At 41.5% G+C, this 21,557-nt stretch overlaps 1 protein-coding gene across 15 annotated transcripts in view; it reads left to right on the top strand.

Annotated features, from left to right (window-relative positions):
• ANK3 (ankyrin 3) overlaps window positions 1-21,557 on the top strand; it is a 662,261-nt gene that overhangs the window by 547,303 nt on the left and 93,401 nt on the right. For 8 of the 15 annotated variants that reach the window (XM_072823184.1, XM_072823195.1, XM_072823194.1 and 5 more), the window contains 3 exons: window positions 6,655-6,708; window positions 14,252-14,375; window positions 19,358-19,460. In XM_072823184.1, the coding sequence (XP_072679285.1) occupies window positions 6,655-6,708; window positions 14,252-14,375; window positions 19,358-19,460 (281 nt within the window). Of the gene's footprint in view, window positions 1-6,654; window positions 6,709-12,617; window positions 12,771-14,251; window positions 14,376-19,357; window positions 19,461-21,557 lie in introns of those variants that run through there. The other 7 variants (XM_072823191.1, XM_072823187.1, XM_072823185.1 and 4 more) reach the window with 3 other exon arrangements.

Raw genomic sequence — 21,557 nt, 5'->3', positions numbered from 1 at the left:
TTCCAGAACCCATCTCACGTCCCTCTTCTCTGCTTCTCCAGTGCTGGAGCCTCTGCACATGGCTCCATTTCTCTCCCCACAGGCATGGATTTCTACACAGCATCCTCAGTGGTCTTTTAAAAAAATAAATTGGCTGATATCATTCCATTATCCAGTTTAAAACCCTCCCAAGCTTATAGTTATGTCTTTAAAATTCTTTCATGGTGTGGCCATGTTCATTCATTTCTGTTTCTCTGTGATATTCCATTGTATGCCTATTCCAGAAGTATGTTATCCACGCCAGTTGGAAATAGAAATGTGGCTTGTTTCCAATTTGGGGCTGTTGCAAACAAAGCTGCTACAGGCCTGCTTCTATCTGCCCCAGATACACATATGCATGTATTTCTACAGGGTACACACCTAGGACTGCAGTCTCTGGGTTGTAGATTATGCAGAGACAACAGAACTCATCCAACCCAGGTAACACTAAACTAGGATTATAAAATTAGATAATAAGGCTATAAAAAGGGGGGGGGAAGGGGAAGAATGTAATGTCAAAGTGATTACCACGAGGGAGGTTAAAAGAGGCTGTGATTGGGATGGGATGTGGGAGGCTTCTAAGGTGCTGATGTTCTAGCTCTTGACCTGGATGCTATTTATTTTGTAACAGCCTGTGAAAATGTACTTTTATATTTTCTGTACTCATCTGCATGGTTGCTGTATTTCATAATAAAAGCAGCCCCCCTCTCTAAATAATGTATAGTATACATTCAAAACTAAAATAAAAATCTCCTGAGGCTTTACATCACACTTGACATAAAACTCGGGCCCTTCCAAGGTCAGTAGGTTCTGTGGGATGTGGCCCCAGTTACCTATTTTCCACCGTCCTCTTAATCACACTTTTTAATGTCGTCCTAAGACTCATCTTGAGGTACTAGTCATTAATTTCAGAGGGCAGTAAATTTTTTTCTGTTACAGGCCAATGGTAAATATTTTCAAAGTTTCATGCCATGTGGTCTCCAGCCCAACTACTCAACCCTGCCTTTATGGCACAACGGCAGCACGAGATAAGACCTCAATGAATGGGCACAACTGTGACAATTAAAACTTGATTAAAAAGTAGATGGGAAGTGGACTCAGCCCACAGACTGCAATTTGCCAATTTGTGATTAATTTTTTCATTTTCTTTTAAAGTAGACAGCTCCCTAAGAGCAGACCTGCCTTTATTCCTGTCACAGCACTTAGGATGTATACAGATAGGCCCTCTTCCATGGATGAGTGTATCCCACGGGCTTAAATCCATACATTCACTGTGTCTGTCTCCTGACAGGATTCCATAGAAATGAACATTCAAAACATCATAAAAGAAGTACTTACATTTACTGAGCCCTTTCTATGTGCCAGACATGAATCTGTATACATCTCATGCATTATGTATTGTAACCTTCACAGTGACCCCTGAGTTAGAGCCATCAGTAAGCCCATTTTATAGATATGGATAGTGGTTCCAACAAGGTTAAGGGCCTTGATCAAGCTTACACAAATCAGTGCAAGGGATTATCCTCAAATCCCTGCCCTTAACCTCTGCTCTGACATCCATAGTGCCTGGGAACTTAAAGTCCCACAACTCCTAGATTATTGCAAATTTTAGATGAGATCCTGTCAGAGATCTCAGTGAATGTTATTTACAAGGTTCCCTATCTTGCTGAATTTTCTCCAAGTAGTTGAGAGACTTACTGGCATTGTTTTTACTCCAATCTACATTTACCCTTCATCTGAAGCCCCAACTTAAAGTGCTATTAGTTCTGAGGTTCAGTGGGTTTAAGATATTTATCCAGGTTCTCATAGTCAAGGAAACTGGAATTTGAATTTAGTTTTCTCCGTCTGACTTTCTGCTCGAACGAGATGCAATAGAGAAGAATAGATCAAAGTGACAAGGAAATTCAAAAGGAGGGGAGATTAATGAAGGCCTCAGAAAGGAAGTATTTCAAGGAATAGATAGAATGCATACAAGCAGAAATTTGGGGGAAAGAGGAAAGAAGTGTTCCACATTCAGAAAGTGTCAGAGATGGGTCCCCTGGTTGACTCAGTCGGCAAAAGCCTGAGACTCTTGATCTCACAGTCATAAGTTCAAGCCCCACCCCTCGTGGGGTTATAGAGATTACATAAACAAATAAAACTTCAAAAAGAAAGAAAGACAGGAAAGCAGAGTACTCCACAGAAGAACTCAGCTCACAGGGGCTGGGGAGACTGAGCCCTGGCCTGAATGAGGACCCAAAAAGGACACAGGGAGGACGAAAAACAGTTCTAGAAAACTCCAGGCACATTGACATGTACAGAAGAGGAGCGGGGTCAGAGGATATGGAGGGAGAGTGGTGAGCAACAGAGGAGGAAAACTAGGAAGAAGAGGGGGTTCCAGCAGAAGCCACGGGGGATTCCCTGATGGGGTCTAACCAGCTGAGCACAGGCAACCTGTGGATCCCCGGTGATCTGAGGAAGCCACCACATCCATGACACAGTGGATATTGAGACATGGAATAGAGTGGTCCCAATGTGGTGTGTGCGTGTTTCCCCATCCTGTGTGCTGTGACAGGATGAGTAGCTGGAGTGGCCGGTGAATAAATGGACACAGGGATTGTCTTAGGGGATGGCAGGGAATGAAGCATGCTTATTGATCAGGAATAATAAGTGGCTTTTTTCATTTGCCCAAAACAAGTTATAATTTTGAATATGGTTTCTCCCCTCACCCTCCAATTATTTTAGTTCCTGCCTGTCTACCTGGAAAGTCTGACCTGCTTCATGTGGAAACGGGTCTTCATCTGACCCCCCCCCATGTGGGGATCCTTGCTACAGAGAGAAGAAAGCAGAGCATCAGCAGTTGGGAATGAATAGGGCAGGGAGTGGCCTGGCAGTGCCGAGAGCCAGGACTGGGAGGGGTCGGAGAGGAAGGGAAGATGCTGCAGTGGGAAGGGGCTGTCTGACCTCCTGGGCCACAACTGCAATGAGGCTGAGTGCCGGCAGGCCCCACCTGTCTTTACCTTGTAAGCACATATCACATAGGTAGAGGTAGGAAATACAAAATAAACCAAGAGCATGTGTTCATTGCCCTGTGCAATGAAAGGCAGCTGGGGTATGATACTGGGAAGAGGCCAAATGCTTGCCCACAAAAGCTTGTGAGATCCTGATATTCCTGTACACTAGGGACAGTGAGCACTCTTTATGTACCTAAGTAAGGACGAGCCAAGGCTAATGAGGTCTGGATTTGGGGTTGAAGCTAGACAAATAGGTAACAAAGAATAAACAGAAGAAAGAATTAATTGGCATGACACTACCACCTTGAATTAAGCTACCCAATTTCTCTTTAAGAACCAACATTTTCGTGCCTGATTTCACAGGGCTAGTCCATGGCTAGTAATTTATTCATCATCTAGTCTTCTTTACCAGTGGCACAGAATCTAGATAATGAGAACAGTGTAGGTAACCTTGTGCTTCTTTCTACCTGCGTTCCATCTCTAGTCTCAGGTGTCCATGTGACCAAGTCAGTGTAATCTTACTGGGATGACTGAGGGCAATTTCTGGATTAGGGTTAAGGTGTATTGATAAGAATGATAAGACTATGAAAAAGTTATAGCATCTGTCCCAACATTGTCTTTTTCTACCTCTTCACAGGAAGGACACTGAAATCGTTTTCCTTTCTGGGATGAGTTTGTTTATTAACCCAACCGAGATCACAGGGGACATTTTTCATTGCTACATCTGGAAGAGTTCCAAGACTGAGTCATGCATGCTTATTTAGAAACTATATCTAGCCCGGATTAAGGAGCAGTTTAAAAACTGCAATCCAGTTTTTAAAAAAGAAGCACATCTAGCCACAAAGACTAGAATAAATGTTTGAGAGTAAAGAATCAAATGGACTTTGTTTACTCTTAAAAAAAAAAAAAAAAAAAAAAAAACCTAGCCTGAGCAGAAAGAGTCATTTGTTCTGTGTGAGAACAGCAACTTGTTCGTGTTGGTTATGAGATATGCAAACTTTGCCAGTCAAGCCTGATTCCTTTCTGGCTACCTAGGACGGCTGCTCTTAGGAACACCTAGAACAAAGGAAAGGTGAGGCAGAGTGTGGACATGGCCTCCCCCAAGAGGTACATGCCTCCCTTAATGACACGTACTTCCTTAGCCTTCTTAAGACCACTTAGCTCACCCATTGCTCATCTATTTTTCTCAACTTACCCCATTGTTCTCACATGTTTTGAGAAGGAAAGCAAGAAAATGTTATATTCCAGAATATACTTAGCAAACTGTTTTGAAAGAACCACCACCACTGCCAGGAGGTGCTGGAAAACCAAAGGTTCAAGTGAAGGCCCCGCGTGGCTGAGGGAACTCCCTTCATTCTTTACCCGGCCTGGGCCGGGCAGCCTCGCCCTGAGCCTCCACCCTCCCAGGAGGCCGCGGAGTCGTGAGCACCTCACTGGGCCTCCAGCCTGACACAGAAGCGCCTGTGCTACACGCATGAATTCTTGAACTAGGTGGTGCAATTCCATCAGCTGCACATCACCTCCCCCTTTATCAGTTTCTCCGACATTCACAGGAAACCTTGCTTAATCCAAGTGCTTGCTCCAAACGGCTATACGTGCAGATCTGGCATCTGAGTAACCTCCCATTGTTTATTGTGTAACTCTGGGGTAGAATCAGACACTTAGAACAAAAGTCTGAGAGCATCAGGCTCCTAATATTACCTTGCTCTTCTTCCATCGTTCCTGCTCCCTCGCTTTTCTGAGAATAAAATACCGGATGGAGGGAAAAGACTCATGAGCAAATAACATCATGTGGATTCCCCAGGCTGAGAATGTATTGTCCAAACACTAGGGGAGATATACATCTTTTGACTAATGCTTTCAATTGATGGAAAATGTTTTCTCTTCAAAGTTATCTGTATTTTTGTCCCTTCTCTGAACCTTCAAAAAAATAAAATATGCTGAGTCTTATTTGTCTCATCTCTAAATGGGTTAATTATACCACATGATGCTGCCGAGAAGATGAAAAGCTATAACATACCAAAGTTTGTTGAACAGTGACCAGCATATAGTAGATGCTCGATAAACAGGAGTCTTTCTTTCTTTCTTTTTTTTCTTTTTTTCTTTTTCTTTTTTTTTTTTTCTTTTTGATCAGAGGTAACTATCAGTGAATCCTGCTTCCTGCTGTAGATTAGAAGTAGGGTGGGGGAACATGAGAGGAGGAGGGAGAGTTTTGAGGGTTTAAGTCTTCAGTTTGTGTGTGTGTGTGCACATGCACGTGGGAGCATACACGTGCATACATACATACCTGTGCATACATATGTATGGGTCAAACAAAATGATCCAACTTCAGAGACCCTAAAAACATGGCCCAACATGGCCCTCATTTCCCACAGGTCCATTGCCTATCATTTTAGTAAAGCTGGCTGCTCACTATTCTCAGGACATTCCCATTCTTTCCCTCTCATGTCATGTCCTGTGGCTGGGGATGGCCAACTTCCCACTTCCACTCCTCTCTGCCTGTCTTCACTCACACACCTCCATTCAACATCTGCCCCTTCTCCTCAATCAAAGGTGATGCTCTCTTCCTGTGCATCCCCTTGGACACTTGTCATTTCTCTTGCACATCCTCTGACACACATGTGCTGCTGAAGAACTTGGGGTCTGCCACCTGTGTGGCTTCTAACCCAGACTCTGCCACTGACTAGACATGTGAGCTCCGAAAAATAACTGAACCTCTCTGAGTCTGTCTTCATCTAGAAAGGGGACATGAGAGTGCCTGCTTCATGGGATTGAAGAGTGAATGAGACATGCATAGAAAGTGCTCAGTTACCACAGTGTCTCACCTAAGTAAATCCTAACCAGAAGGAGTCGTGGTGTGCTATTTCTATTATTATTTGTGACTGGTCTTAACTTCCTTCTTGGAGATAAAATGCCTCAAAGGCAATAGTTGGCTTTACTCATAACAGAGCCTAGGCCGGTGCTCTATTGCCTCAGTGCTCAAAGTGTGGCTTGCAGTCACCTGGGAGTTTGTCACACGTGCAGAATCTCAGGGCCTGCCTCAGACTTGTGGACTCAGTGTCTATGGCTTAACATGGTTCTCCAATGATGGCAAATGTATACATGGAAATTTAGAAATACCACAGTCAATTCATTGAATTACTCTTGTAATTCCCACCAGGAAAATAGATACTTCTCTAGAATCAATACTGCCATTAGATAAGTGTCATTTATTTGTAAGGATCCTTTAAGCCAGTGCTTATCACCTTGTGGTTCTTGAACAAGAAGCATCAGAGTCACTTGGGAATTTGTAGAAAAACAAGTTTTCAGGTGATTCGAATGCATCCTATGGGTTGAGAACTGCCACATTAGAACAATGGGAAGCTATTAGAAGTACCATATTAATAATGTGCATCCCCTTCTTCCTGCCTTGTGATTTTATTCCTTCTTTGCCTTCTTTTAAATAGTAAGGTCAAATGTCATAAAGAATTGAGTTCCTCTCCACATTTACCAAATATTTGCTGGCACACATATACATCTTAATATCTACCTGTGTATGTCAAAATACCAGTACTGGTGTTTGAAACACAGCCTGTATGACTTATCTGCAGTCCCTGTATTTTGTTTCATTTTGTTTTGTTAATTTTATTCATTTTTTGAATAGGTGATAGATGCACATGGTATAAAATTCCCAAGGTACAAGAGTTTACGGTGAAAAGTAAGTCTTCCTCCTCCTCACTCTAGTAATCTAGTTGCTGCCTCCCAAGGCAATCACTGAATTTTCATTTCACACATTTATTGAGTACCTACTATGTGCCAGGCACTGTTCTGGGTACTGAATATGGAACAAAACAGGCAAAAACCTCTGCCCTTGTGGAGCTTACACTCGGTTACCAATTTCTTATAGTACTTGTTCAATAACATAGATTATCACAGTAGTTAAAAGTGGGGCTCTGTAGTCAAACCAATGGATTTTAAATCCAGTTTTCCCCGATTTCTAAGTGATCATGGTTATTTACTACTGTGAACTGGGTCGTCTTCTTTATATTAAAATGGAGACAACAATTCTGTTTCATAAGGTTGTTCCAGGAATCGCACAAGATAATACTTATAAAGCACCATACAGTGCCTTGAACATAGTAAATCCTCAGTAGATACTAGTGGTGATTATAATGGTGTGCTCTCACTCTACTATTCTATAATGTAGACTAGAAATGCTTAAAGGATTTATTTTCCCAATAGTTTTAATTTCTTCTCTTTGCTATGGGGTGGTAAAAAAAAATCACTTTTTTCAGAACAAGCACACTAAATAGAAGTCTACATTTTGATCATTAACCATTTGTTTACAAGACTATTTGCTGATTTCTATTAAGAAAGCAACTCCTAATGAATCACTAGAGGATAGATGTTCCTCTGTTTTCTTTCTAATCTAGCTTTTTTTAATACCACGTAATTTGAAGATTTTCTACATTAATTCATTCAATGGTGTTATGTATTATTAACTACAATTAATAGTAGTTATGTATAATGGTACAAAGTATATACCTTGGGAAGAAGATTCTGGATTTCATAGCAGAGGAATGACGTACTTCTGAGTAAAGTTGCAGACATTATAACTTGGTATAGTTACCTTAAGGACCTTTCTTTATGATTCTTGTCTCCAGACAGTGGAAAAACAACTTTCAACCCCTAGGAAAGCAACAAAAGTATCCCTGGGTGATGATCTTAAGATGAAAAATATTAGGAAAAAAAATTACATGGAAAAAAAGAAAGAAAAAAAGAACTTGTAGGATGTGAAAACACTTTTCAGTATTAACCAAGAAGTATTCCCTCTATTCAGCATAAAAAGCCTTATTAGTAGGCACAATGAAGGATCACAGGGAAGTTGGATTAGGTATATCCCACCACAGCGTGACACTGGACCATCAACGTGGAATCTAAGAAGGAAGGAGGACTGGGGCGCCTGGATGGCTCAGTCAGTAGAGCAGGCAATTCTTGATCTCAGGGTTTTGAGTTCAAGCTCCACATTGAGTGTAAAGATTACTTAAAAATCTAAAAATAATTAAATACAAAGGAATGAGGACACAACTCTGTGACCAGCTAGTCTTGATAATCATTTCATATATTCTCTTTCTTTCTCTCCTTTGTTCATGATTCTATTTTGCATCAAAGAGTGTGGATCTTTGAGACGTTGATTGAGATAGAAGAAACCTCTTTCTTCTTAACCTCGTCATGATAGGACAACTAGGAAGAGGGGATAGCTGGGAAATGGAAGCAAAATGGCTCTGAACAACTTTTATTATTTGGTGAATGGTGGGATCGAGGTAGACTGGGGTGCTTTGTGTTCTTCTTTGAACATTTTCTAGCCTCTGGTATTTTCTTATCAGAAATGGATTCATAATGAGGACATCTGTGCTCATAATTTTAAGAGGCATAAGGTCAATACTAAATAGATGAGGCTTCCTCAGGTGGCATTAACCCGGGTATTCCTCCTGGACTTGGTCTGCGCTAATCAAGTAGCACGCTATAGAGCTACCTCTTAATTCACTAGGGATGCATTAAACAATCAGCGTGTGACCTCTTTGGCCTACCTTTGGACCTTGTCATTTCTCATTCCTGTGTGTTTCCATTACTTACTGCACTGTGACGACATATCTCTAAACTCAGTGGTTTAATGTATTGTCATAATTATCTCCCATGGTTGTGTGAGTTAACTGGGTTCAGCTGGATTCTTGAGCTCTTTGCTGAGATTATAGTCAGGTAGCAGCAGGGGTGGGAGTAATAATATGGCAGATCGTTCAGTGTGCTATCTTCAGTCACAGATTTGTCAGCCCCACTAGGATGACCCTGGAACAGCTGAGGGCTAGCTGGGCATCTCTCCCTCTCTTTCTGTCCTTGCTGCCTCTCCATATGGCTTCCTTGACTTTCTTTACAGTATGGTGGTCTCATGGGAGTCAAATTTCTTACATTGGGATCGACTTCCCCCAAGCTAGTGTTCAAAAGAGAGCCACGGAGAAACTGCAAAGTTTCTTTGAACTAAAACTGAAAAATCAGGCAAAATCGCTTCCCCTACATTTTATTGTTCAAAAACTGAACCAACCTAGATTCAAGTAAAGAGATATGGTTCGGGGTGGGGGTGGAGGAGAAAGCTTCTTTAGGGATCCCTGGGTGGCGCAGCGGTTTAGTGCCTGCCTTTGGCCCAGGGCGCGGTCCTGGAGACCCGGGATCGAATCCCACATCGGGCTCCCGGTGCATGGAGCCTGCTTCTCCCTTTGCCTATGTCTCTGCCTCTCTCTCTCTCTCTGTGACTATCATAAAAAAAAAAAAAGAAAGAAAGCTTCTTTAAATACTAGCTACCACACCCTTCTCACCTCGAAATACTCAAATTTATCCATAATACAACTATTATACCACTGCACCAAACACTTCTAGGAAATATAAACCTACACAAGTGCTTCTTAGTAGATGAAAGTGTGTGGTTCTTGCATATATATGCAAGACATATGCATCTTAACTAAATATATCTGATATTGTATCAGAGTTGTCCACTCATAGAATTAGCTTTGTTGGCTTATCTACATTTGTGCCTGTTGGTCAGAAGCTATTACTAATCAAAATATTTTTGGGTTATAGAATGAATTAGAGACAGTTAACAAGCCACTCAACACAATTCATGTCATTCCTTTCTAGTTTTTGGTATAATAGTGTGTTGTACTAAACAAAATTATAGAATATTTTGTTTATTGAAAGGACAGTGAGTGTGGTCTATTGTTATACATTCATTCAATCAATCAATCAATAAATATTTATTGAGTACCTCTGACCCAGGCCTTGCATTAGGCAGTGGAGAGAGAAATGTTTGCCACTGTGGTTAGATTTTGCCTTAACCAGTATCAATAGTAGCAATTGAAATGCGAACTATATGAATTCATGCATTCAGATGTTTGGGCACCAGAGAAAGCTGTGTTATAGAATAACACTAACCAGTGCTGACTAAGCCCTTATTCTGTACATTATTTCTTTGAATCCCTCAAGAAGGCTGAGGTCAGAGGCAGAGTTATTATCCCGGTTTTGTAGAGGTGGAAACTGTGACTCAGAGTAAACAGTGTTCCAAAGGTCACCTAATTAGTTGATGATAAAGTCAGGATTTGAATCCAGAGCACCAACCATGCAAAACTGCCTTAAAATAATACCATTGCCTGGGCTTCCACTTTCCATGCCTTGTAAGAAATGTCACAAGGCTATTTTAATTAATCTTTGGCTAAATATATTGGCAGCTCTCGCCTCCATTTCAACTCTGGGCATCTTTTGGTTTCATAGTGACCATTTCAGAAATCTAAGAAGGATTAGCAAAGAAGAATAGAAACCTAACTTTATTATCAGTTTACTATATACCAGTCATCAAGCTTGACATCCCAGGGACTAAGTTGCTGTGGCATATAGATGGAGAGAAAAGCACAACCACCTGCCTCTGGGCTTTTTTTCTCACCCATCCCCCTACTCACCTCCCCTCTGGCAACCTCCAGTCTGTTCTCTGTATTTAAGAGTCTGGTTTTGTTTTGTTTTGTTTTGTTTTGTTTGTTTTTGCCATAAAAGCAATGATGAAATCCAGAAATATTTACAGGGCACTTGCAATATGCCAAGCTCACGAAAAATTCAGTTCCTAATCTAGGTCAGATCTTACCGTCCAGTGGGAGAGACTAAACAGATGTTTTCACTGGCAACATGCTTTGATAAGGGAAACTCACATGAAGAACAACTAATGTTAGGTGAAGAGTACAGGATGGGAGGAATTTGAAAGTCGAAGATTGGAGAGATTACTCAGGTGAAGAAGAGGGATAAAGGTTCCGTCAAGAGTGCACCCTATATAATGGTTCAAAGTCTAAAGTGGTTCCGGATTTCTAGGGACTGAAATAATTCTGTATCACAGAAGGGCAACAGGTGTTCAGCAGTGGCCAGAGAAAGGCCGGCTGAGAAGTCAAGAGGAAGGAACTTTTTCATCCCAATCCTTGATAGGAAGCTTCACTGAGCGACGTTCATTGAATGAGGTTTTGCTAAGCAGTTTGGATTTTAAGTGCAGATGTGGAAAACAGATCAAGGTTTAGTCATTTTATCCATTTTAACCGTGACTTCCCCTTCCATTCTTTACAACGTTGGAAATTATTCTTTTGCTTGGGAATATTTTTCAATATGTACCAGGCTTTATAAATGGCTTCCCTTCTGTTCCTGCATATTTACAATGTGAGTTGCAGTCAGGCTGCTCCAGTTAAAGCCCCAGGTCTCCTATCCTCTTAATCTCAGATGAGTCGTGCATTCATTGATACACGCATTGATCCAGGAAAACCAAATCTCTTCCCCCACTTCATCGATTCTACAGATTCAAATTTCTGTAACTTCAGTTAACAATCCACGAGAGAGATACACTCACAGAAAAGTGCCGGGAACCTCTTAATTCAGCAAGACCGTTCAAAACCCTATACTTAGTTTCTAGCCTAAATGTCCAGCTATTCTGAGAAGAAGAAGAAGAAGAAGGAAAAAAAAAAAAAAAAACATAGAAATCGCCTTTCTGGCGTACCCAGATGGAGGATGCCGAAGTCCTGCTCGTTTTTTTCCTCCTCTGCCAACATAAACAGGGTGGAGTGGCTGGAAAGGGAGGCCAGGAGCCCCAGAGAGAGGGAAACCGTGTAGCAGCGAAGTGACAGAAGCGCCTCCCCTGGGCGGCCTCAGGCCCTTTGCAGCCAAGACCTCTCCCCTCGGCCTGGCGCTCGCCCCGCGCGCTCTCCGGGGACTCGCAAGGAGGCAGGACCAGGGAGTGCGTCCGAGTGTGCTGAAGAGTTGCAAGAACTTGCGCCAAAAGTAAAGCAGACATCCCCTTGCTTTCTTCCAGCTCGTCTCACCTCTGCTCCTTTCTTCCAAGTCCTGGTACAGGCGGGGGATCCGTGGTTCCCGGGCGCGCCCCCAGCCCCAGCCCCAGCCCCAGCCCCAGCCCCAGCCCCTCGGCTCGGCTCGGCTCCGGGCAGGCCCTCCTCCCTCCTTGCACCTGACAGGGACCATAAATAACCGCGGCTCCCGGTGTTCCCAGCCGAGAACAAAGTTGAAAGTTTGCCTGCAGCTCCCTGCCACTCCCCGCCGGGGCCACTTCTTTGTTTTCGTCTGTGATCCCTCCACCTGGTCGGCCGCGTCTTCATTCCTGTGGGGGAAGAGGCACCTCCTAAGGGGCCGCAGCACCCCGCTCCGCGCGCTCGCGGGCTCTCCCTAGATGCAAGGCTGTCTCGGTTACCCGGCTAGGCACCGGGCGTTGGTATCAGATTACCGAAAGTCTACACTGGAGCAGTCCTCATATTTACATACAAATAACTCCAGGGCTCGCATTTATGTCACCATTCGGTCCTGCTAGAGGCCTGCCAGCGGAGTTCCCGGCCCAATCAGAAGGAGCTTTAAAAGGATGTCTGCAGAGTGACCAAGAGGGTCTTCTCAATTAAGGGTAGCCAGGGTTTGCTCTTTTTTATTTCATTTTATTTTTTTCTGGTTTGATATATCGAAAATCTTTGAACTCCGATGAGTAGAAAAAGATGTGTACTTCTTCGACGACCCACAAGGAGACCCACAAGGAGATGCTGAGCCGAGCCCGGCGGCGGTGAAGACGGTGGAGACAACCCAGGAATCGGTGTGTTTGGGCTGATTCCGAGGTGCATTCTCAAATCACGGCTTAAGGAATTCCTGGAAACATCAGGAAAACATTTGATCAGCCCCGCCTGGTGGAAATGGCTTTACCGCGGAGTAAGCTCTTTCTTTAAGTCCTACTTGGTGTGTGTGTTTTTGTTTCATACGCAGTGAGATGTGCAAATAGCACAGCTGTGAAGAGTTACTTAAAATAATCTCTCGGTGCTGGGGAGTAGTAGAGAGCAGATCTGTTTATTTTTTATATTTGCAAAAACAGTAGTTGACAGGGTATTTTTAGACTTGATTGGTAGTTTAAAAGCTAAGCTCTTGTGGTTTCCTGGGTTTAAATGAATGGAAATTATAAACGGTACTCAATGAAGGAATTGGAAAATATAGCTGGAACAGATGAATCACTTACCTTTGAGAAAACATAACGTACACGCTTTTGAAATCTCTCTCTCGGCCAGCCAAGCTGGTGTCCAGAAAGGGGAGGAGAGTCATAAAAAGGAGATAGGCTCGCCTGTTTGCGGAACGAACTTTTCCACAGAATGTGCTACATTTTGAAAAGGGATGGGAAACGTCCCAGAGGGCAAAAGGCATTTGAAAAACCTGCTCTGTCACTCTCGGAATGTGGTTTTTCCGTGAGGTCATGCTATGCACATGTAGCCGGTAAAAGTTTTACGGAATTAACTCTTTGTATTGAAGGGCCAAGAGCAGTTTACATAGTCCTCCTTTCAAACCGCTGGTGTCTCCACTGGGTCTCTAAGGAAGGTAGAGCTCCTTTCCAAGAAGAGTTCCAGCCCCGGGGCAGCTGGGCTGAGCTGCTCCTGTGATGGGTGCAGGAACAGTTCGAAATGGCTGTGTTTCTAGGGCCACCTGGGTGGCTCAGTGGGTTGAGTGTCTGCCTTCGGGTCAGGTCGTGATCCCGGGGTCCTGGGATCGAGTCCCGCACTGGGCTCCCCGCAGGGAGCCTGCTTCTCCCTCCGCCTATGTCTCTGCCTCTCTCTGTGTGTCTCTCATGAATAAATAAAAAAAATCTTAAAAAAAAAAATTTGATGTGTTTCAAAGTTCTCCAGTTAAGCAGAAACAGCTCAGATTAAAATGACTTGCTAGTTTCTTACAGATGTCCTGAACTGAAATCCTGCGTGTGAGAACATTTAAAAAAAAAAAAAAATCCACTCCCTTCCCATATCCAATTTCCAGAATAGTAATAGAGAGGTGGCTCTTATTTTGCAATCCACATCCATTCAAATAGCTGCCCTCGGCGTGGCGAGGCCAGGAAAGCAATCGGACAAAAAAGATCCACCTTTCGAGTCAGCTGTGGCTTGAGGGGGGGAAATCCGATGGGGGAAATGTCTTAAAGTTGGTGCTTCACCCCAGGCGCTCTTTCGCTACTGACGTTCACTCTTGAGATCCTGAACTAACCTCACGTCTGCTTTTTCCTTGTAAACGGCAGTAATGAGTATTGTCCAGCGGGCGTGGGAAAGCGAATGTGAGGAATGGGTGATTTGCTGGTGACCAAAGGAGTGGCTCTCTCTACAACGAATGCGTTCTCCCAAGGGAAGCTTCTGATTCTGGCTTGCTTTGTCCCTCGGCAGGTGAAGATGCCATGACAGGGGACACGGACAAGTATCTGGGGCCACAGGACCTGAAAGAGCTGGGCGATGACTCTCTCCCCGCCGAGGGCTACATGGGCTTCAGTCTCGGGGCCCGGTCCGCCAGGTATTTTATTGCTGCTCTTCTTCGCAGATAATTGAATACGACCATGATCTGTCATAAACCAAAATCATTTTCATTTTTCACATTATCCCCCAGTGTGCTCTTTGGATGAAGGTGCGAAGTTGGTAGAATGTTCTCAACCCTGGTGCACGTGTTCCACCGTTTTCTTTCATGGCTTTTTCAGTCCTCGGTTGTCCGTGATTGAACATGTGGAGTGTTTGTTCCCACGCTGCCGTCATGCTTCACGCATGATAGTGGAAGAGCTCAGAGCCCGGGTGGCCTCCACGTTTCCAAATTAAATTGTGTGCCGTGTTGAAAGAGAAATCTAATTTTCCAATAAGGACAATACGGTTGTATTTTTTTTTTTAATACAGTTGTATTGACGGTTCACTATTCTCTCTTCGTCACTGAAAGAGTAATTCGTGATTGAGACTTAAAAGAGAGCATTCTTGAAAAAAAATTGCATATAGTTTATTACTATTGTCTACCAAATATTTGGGTGTCTCCTCTAAAACTATGCCATTACTTTGTTTACAAGGGACATGTCAGGAGTGTTACATGACTTCCCCAAAGTCACAGACAGGAATGGCCCCAAATTCAGTCCTGAAAACCAAAGTGTAAAACTTTTGCCTGGGAAAAACCTTGGCTCCAACTTACCTGACACTGCTTAAGTGAAACAGGACCTTGTCCAGAATTTGGGGACTTCTTTTCTCCTGGTTGGTTGAACAGCATGTTTGCTGACAGTCAAGTTATTTTAAAGCTAATAATTAAACTTTTCTAAGCCAGAGCCCTGGGGACATTTTCCTATAGTTTAAGGATCTGTTGTAAAATGTTTCATTGTCTAATGGCACTTCCCGCAAAGTAAGCCTGGGAATCGACTCTCAGGGTGAGGTGGCCAGTTTAGATACTGAATTGATTTTTCTTGCAGTTAGTCTTTTTATTAGTGGAATTTGGACCCTCATGTAACTCCACAGAATTTTTGCTTTTTAAATTTATTTATAAAAATCCTTAAAATCTTATTGAAACAGGTATCATTAATAAGAAGGGGGACATAACTTTTTAAAAACACCACATGTTTCAGGTAGTCACACAAGAGCCACAAGTTACAATGGAAAGTATGCAGAATCTCAGGAGAAAATTCCTTTAGAGGCTTAATAGCTTTTGCAATCCAATAACTAGCTGATTCTCTTCCTCAAATCATATGTAAAAGGTACATTTTGTGAATCAGTCATTTGTATATAGAAAATTGTAGAGGCTGACATCTAGTGAGAGATGAAACCAGCATGTTGTCTCTTATAACTTTTCTCAAGGCAGTTCTAAGGCTTTCACACTTCTGGTTTTGATTGCACTGTTATTATTTGTTGCTATTATATGTAACTCATTTTTTTTTTTTACATTGGCAACTCATGTTATGCTCAGAGGCAAATCTGAAAAAAAAATCTGTAAAGCCAATATATTTTTTAAAGTATTGTTGGAATATTACCAAATACAGTATTCTGAGTGTAACATTTAAAAGGAATACATTAAATGTGTAACTCATTCACCATAACATTTTTTTCTTTTTTCCCTGTCTGATTTTTTGCTTTCTACTTCTCCTGTGTTTTTCTAAAAATACCTTAATTAGTCCCAAGATCAGGTAAGAAGATATGTCCCTTTTACAGTGTTTTTCTGCCCTTCCCTGACTCATATTCTCATTTTTATTTTCTTCAGCATTGTGCTGTGCTGTGCTGTGCTGCAATGTGCTTTTTTTTTTTCCTGCTCAGTTAGAAAATCAATTTTGTAATTCTGAGAAAATTAGCAAGTAACTAAATGTTTGACAAGAAATGTTACTAATGCAAAATTGAATACTTAAAGAATCTCTTTCTTTTAACAAAGTTTGTATAGTGCATGAAGTAACTGCAGAACTCTCCAAACTGGTTTTGAAGAAAAAGTTTTGATTTGAAAACAGTTTGTTTGCTGGTGGCTGTTTTATTTGACTTGTGCTAGGTACATTGGTATAATTTTAGACTTCTGAGGCATGTGTTTTTCTAATACTTCCTGTATTTAACACTTAGGGTATACTGATGGCTACAAATAATATAGTTGACCTTAGTTCAAAACAATTTCATGCCTTCCAGACCCCCATGCCAATAATATCTAGTTTTGGTAGCTGAAAGGATTTCAATGTATTAAGGATTCAGAGTGAAGCTTGATGGTCATAATGAGCTCCATCTGTCTAATGTAACTTGGTTGGGAAGAGTGAGGAGCAAGTTAAACATTCTGTAAAATGAAGACCTCTTTAGGCTTTTCCATGGACAGCACCCAGTTCTAGGCTCTGTTCTTCACTTGGCAGTCATACAAAAGTTAAAAGAAAGGATTTTTTTTAAATATTAATGAATCTTAGATATATTTAAAAACTGAAGTTAAAATATATAACAATTTTTTAAACACTTAAGTGATTGTTCACATATACTCTAAAGCTATTCTTACATGTCACCAATGTCAACATACGCAGTGGGAGCCAGAATTTTCATAAATGAATGTGCAATGCAGAGAGTGGAACCTTCTGGTGCTTCCCACCCCACATCACTGGGGCAAATAGAACCTTGCTATGAGTACCTAAGAAGTTATGCTCACGATGTAGCCTTCAGCCACATAAGACTATTTAAATTACAATTAGTAAAAAATTAAATAAAATTCAATTCAACTCTTTAGTCACACTAATCATGCCTCAGGTGTTCAGCATCCACATGTGGCCTGTGGCCACTGTATTGGGCAGTCTGATTAAAACATGACCATTGTTGCAGAAAGTCCTATTGGACAGTGTTTAGTTAGAGAGTAGAAAGACAATATCTGCTTTTAGGAAGTTTATACTGTATGAGAGAAGATAAGAGGCTAGAAACAAGAGAAACAAGGGGGAAAAAAATGTTTGCAACTGAAGCAGGAAAAAAAAAAAAATGAAGAGTGTGTGTCATGTGACTGGGTGCAGAAGGCCTGCCCATGCAGGTGGCCAGGCACATGGCTTACTAGGTAATCTCCTCTGTGCAGAAATAAGGCTTAGTTCTTTCTGTTTTTGTCTTTGCTTCTATATCCAGTCTCTAATATTGTGCCTTGCTCCTAAGAGTCAGTGTTTATTTGTTGAATGCACTAGATAATGACTCTATAGAATGATGTTTATTTTGAGGTTGAAGATCTTCCTCAAGATTCTGGTGGTGGGCAAGGCTCTAATCCTAGAAGAATATATCTATTCATTTGTGTAGACCCTTAGAATGATTCCTGTCATCCAGAGGCTTCTGTATCTTGATATAAAAATACCCCCCTTGGGTTATCTTTAGTATAGTGAGCAATGGGGAAAAGAAGTCCTTTTGTGCAAAGCAGAGAACCATTTCTTATATACCTCTTTGCTCTTTTCCCTGTCATACAAACACAAGGCAAGGCCAAGGCCAACATCTGATTGATCCTTTTAGTAAAGACTCAAGTAGCCACATTTAGATCCAGACAGTTTATTACTTACGTGGGCAGTGAGAGGTGGCAACTTCCCACCATCTTTGTCCTCCACAAAGTAAGGATGGCATCAAAACAAAAGGGGCTCTATACCTACCATGGCAGTTGTAGGGTGCTGCATTGCTGGGACTGCAGCTAAGAGGTTTCTTGTTCTGCAGCTCTATTGTAAGAAGGGTGGGCAGGAAGTGTCAGACCTCATTCAAAACAAGAGACGATGCAAAGTTACCTTATGCCGGTCTGTCATGATAGGTAGGATGGGAGGCGAGACAGAGATGACCTGAGAGAAACACGTCACGAGCTTGTCCTCTCTTTCTGGAGGATAAATCACAAGGTGTTATGCCAAGGCTCAGATTATCTGCAATCCTAACCATCCTGCTTATCCAATGTGCATATGTGCCAGCTTCCCAGCATCCCTTACTGTATTGTTTTTAAGTTGAGATGTAATTGACATATAACATGTTAGTTTCACATACACAAAATAATGATCACCACAGTAAGTTAACGTCCATCACCACACATAGTTACAAATATTTTTTTCTTGTGATGAGAATTTTTGAGATCTACTCTCTTAGCAGCTTTTAAATACACAATACAATATTATTGACTAAGTTCCCATGATATATACTGCATCTCCAGGACTTACTTATTTTATACCTGGAAATTCATACCTTTTGACCATATTTGCCCAACTTCTTCCACCTGCCACCCTCTCCCCCAACCCCCTCTTAGTTTTTACTTTAGAGGTCAGTGTATGAGAGGCACTTCAGGGCATCAAGGGTCTTGCACTCTGGAACCTCAGGGACTGTGTAGAGGATTTAAGAGGGACCAGAAAGGAGAACAATATAAGGCCCAAGGAAGAAAAGAAGTAGAGCAAGTAGATAAAGATAAAGTAGATAAAGATAAAGTAAACATACCTGAAATTTGAAATTTTCAAGGCCAGAAAGATGGCAAAAATCACGCAAGATATATTTGTCATGCTACCTTTTTGATGTTTTCCATTAGCTATAACCCAGAGCTCTCACTAGTTTAAACCCATATGTGGTTTTCAAAGACTTATAAACAGTCCCATTTGCAGCAGACATCATTCTATTCAGTAGTAAGAGGTAAACAGATATGAACCAGCAATAAAGGAGACTCTAACATAAGCCTTACCGTAGAAAAATCTCTCAAATTATCAAATTATCAAGTCATCTGGTTCTTCTCCATTGCCATGTTGATTCAACTGTCATTGTGAAACATCCAAAGTTTTCATGCATTTCATATTCTCACAGATTTAACACCATGTGGCCTGATTTGAAACAAAAATCTGATCATGAAATTGTCCAAGCTTAAGAGATTTCCTCAAATATATGGGATTTTATATTTGACGATGTCTTTTCAAGAACAACTTCTGTTGATATTTTTAGCCATCTTGCCTGTTTTCAAAGTTGCATGCATTAATTTTATTTTATTCATCTCATCATCATCCACCACTCTTGAATGGTTAACTGTAAATACAACAGCCTCCGCTCCTTCAGTTCGGATAGGTCGTACACCTTGAACAGAAGTTCCTATGCGCGGGACAGCATGATGATTGAAGAACTCCTTGTGCCATCCAAAGAGCAGGTATGCATTCTCCTTCAAATATTCTTGGATTGTTGAACTTTCACTGCTGTGATTGAATTGAGCTTTTTGTCCCATGACAAAAAACTGTATTTCTACATATTTGATTTAGCATTTGTAAAACTTCCTGTACTGCCAGGGAAAAAGGAAAAAATCATTTGTGGGGGGGGGGAGGGAAAGGAAAAAAAAAAAAAACAATTGTGCCATATACAGAAATAGCCTGCTCTTCTGCAGATGAATCCTTAACAGCCCACATAGAGGAACTCAGAAAGTCCTAGGAAAGACATGGCTACCTTTCTCCCTTCTAGGTCAAATCTATTTCAATTTTATTTAAAGACTTAATAATGGGGGCAGCCCAGGTGGCTAAGCGGTTTAGTGCCGCCTTTGGCCCAGGGCCTGATCCTGGAGACCCTGGATCAAGTCCCACATCAGGCTCCCTGCATGGAGCCTGCTTCTCCCTCTGCCTGTGCCTCTGCCTCTCTCTCGTCTGTCATGAATAAATAAATAAAATCTTTAATAAAAAATAAAGAATTAATAATAATCAGTAGCTAAAATTGCTGGCATGATCCACATAGGTATTTGATTTTCCTAAATAAACTGTGAGTGCATGTTGGAATTTACTAGAATTGTTTTTAGCATGTAGTTAAAGACGAGATTGGTCAGGTTTTTATCCCTTAGCATCAAAGCTGCTTGTGATGGGCCTTCTCAAGATGTGATAGTATTTTGTTTTCTACCAGAATCTCTACTAGTGTTCATGCAATTTCTTCTCTTCAGTAATTATGGTTGAGTAGATACTGGTTTAAAGCAAGAAGTTCTAGCAACATAGTTCTGCTACATATGGGCTCAGGGTGGTTCATTATTCTAGATATACACAATACCTGGTTTTAAATTTGCACATTCGTGCGCTAATGATAGATGAAACTGTTTAGCCATAAAACTAATTTTGAAGGTGGCTTGTCATATTTAACCAATGTAAATAGTGAAATTATACTGGACCTATTTATTCACTGAACAATGAAGGTATTTTGGAGATGAATAAGTGATCGTAATAGTATCACTAAGTTAGAGGTCTAAGCAGCAGGTAGTCAGATTTTTGGGAGTCTCCTGTGTTTAGAGATGCTGACTTCCAGACACACAGATGTACCTTGTACTTCACAAGAACCAATAATAAATATTTTACTACTTAACACTCTAGAACATTCTTAGCAAGCAGATTTTACAGAGGTGAATACAGTGGCTATTCAGTGTTTGGCCAGACATAAACACTCTTTGTGAATAATTATAGATGCGATATCATGTCATGGTTTAAATGGTTGTTAGCACTAGAGAAAGCACTTGTCTCAACTAATGAAGCTAAGCTCTTGGGTGTAAGGTATTGCCCAGGTATTGGCTGAGATTTTCTGAGGAGCTCTCTCTCGGTTGGCTGTGGTCATTATCCTGGTTGGATAATCGTGATCTCTTCATGTTCCCAATTAAAATGAGATGTTAGTAGATATATTGGTGACACAAGTGTAGACATGCCTGTTATTCTCCAGGCCTAAGGAAACCCTACAAAACCTACAAAATCTCAGGTGATAGGAGATTCCTTGGGTATCAGTCACACTTTGGTCATACATAAAACACGTGCCCAGTTCTATAATGGAATCTCAAATACTTGATTGAATCTAATTGTGGCCTATGTTTCTGAATATATATTTACTTTGGGACAAGGGTCTGAAATTGGGACCATCAGCACCATGACCTCACTATCACTGCCACCATCACCACCACTCCCACTGCCATAGTTACACTACATTTCAATTTCTGCATCTCAACCTTAAATATAAGTGTTTGCCATGCTCCAATGCTGCAGACAGGCTTCCAAGGGTTCTCACACCATTACCTGTTAGCTACTGCCAAGACCCACTTACTCACGTAGGCTGGAAGGGACAGCTTTAATCAGAATAAAGGATTTATGAAAAGAAAGAAAGAGAACTTTAAAGTAAACCTGATTGCTGCTTAAATTTGAAAAGTACCTGTGTGGCTGTCTCAAACATCTCTGTAGAGCAGTCAGGGGAAAGACATCTTGAAACCTTTACAAATAAATCTCAAGTTGATAAC

This window comes from Canis lupus, chromosome 4 (genome assembly GCF_048164855.1).
Source record: "Canis lupus baileyi chromosome 4, mCanLup2.hap1, whole genome shotgun sequence".
NCBI lineage: Eukaryota > Metazoa > Chordata > Mammalia > Carnivora > Canidae > Canis > Canis lupus.
This window is presented reverse-complemented; position numbering and strand designations above follow the sequence as displayed.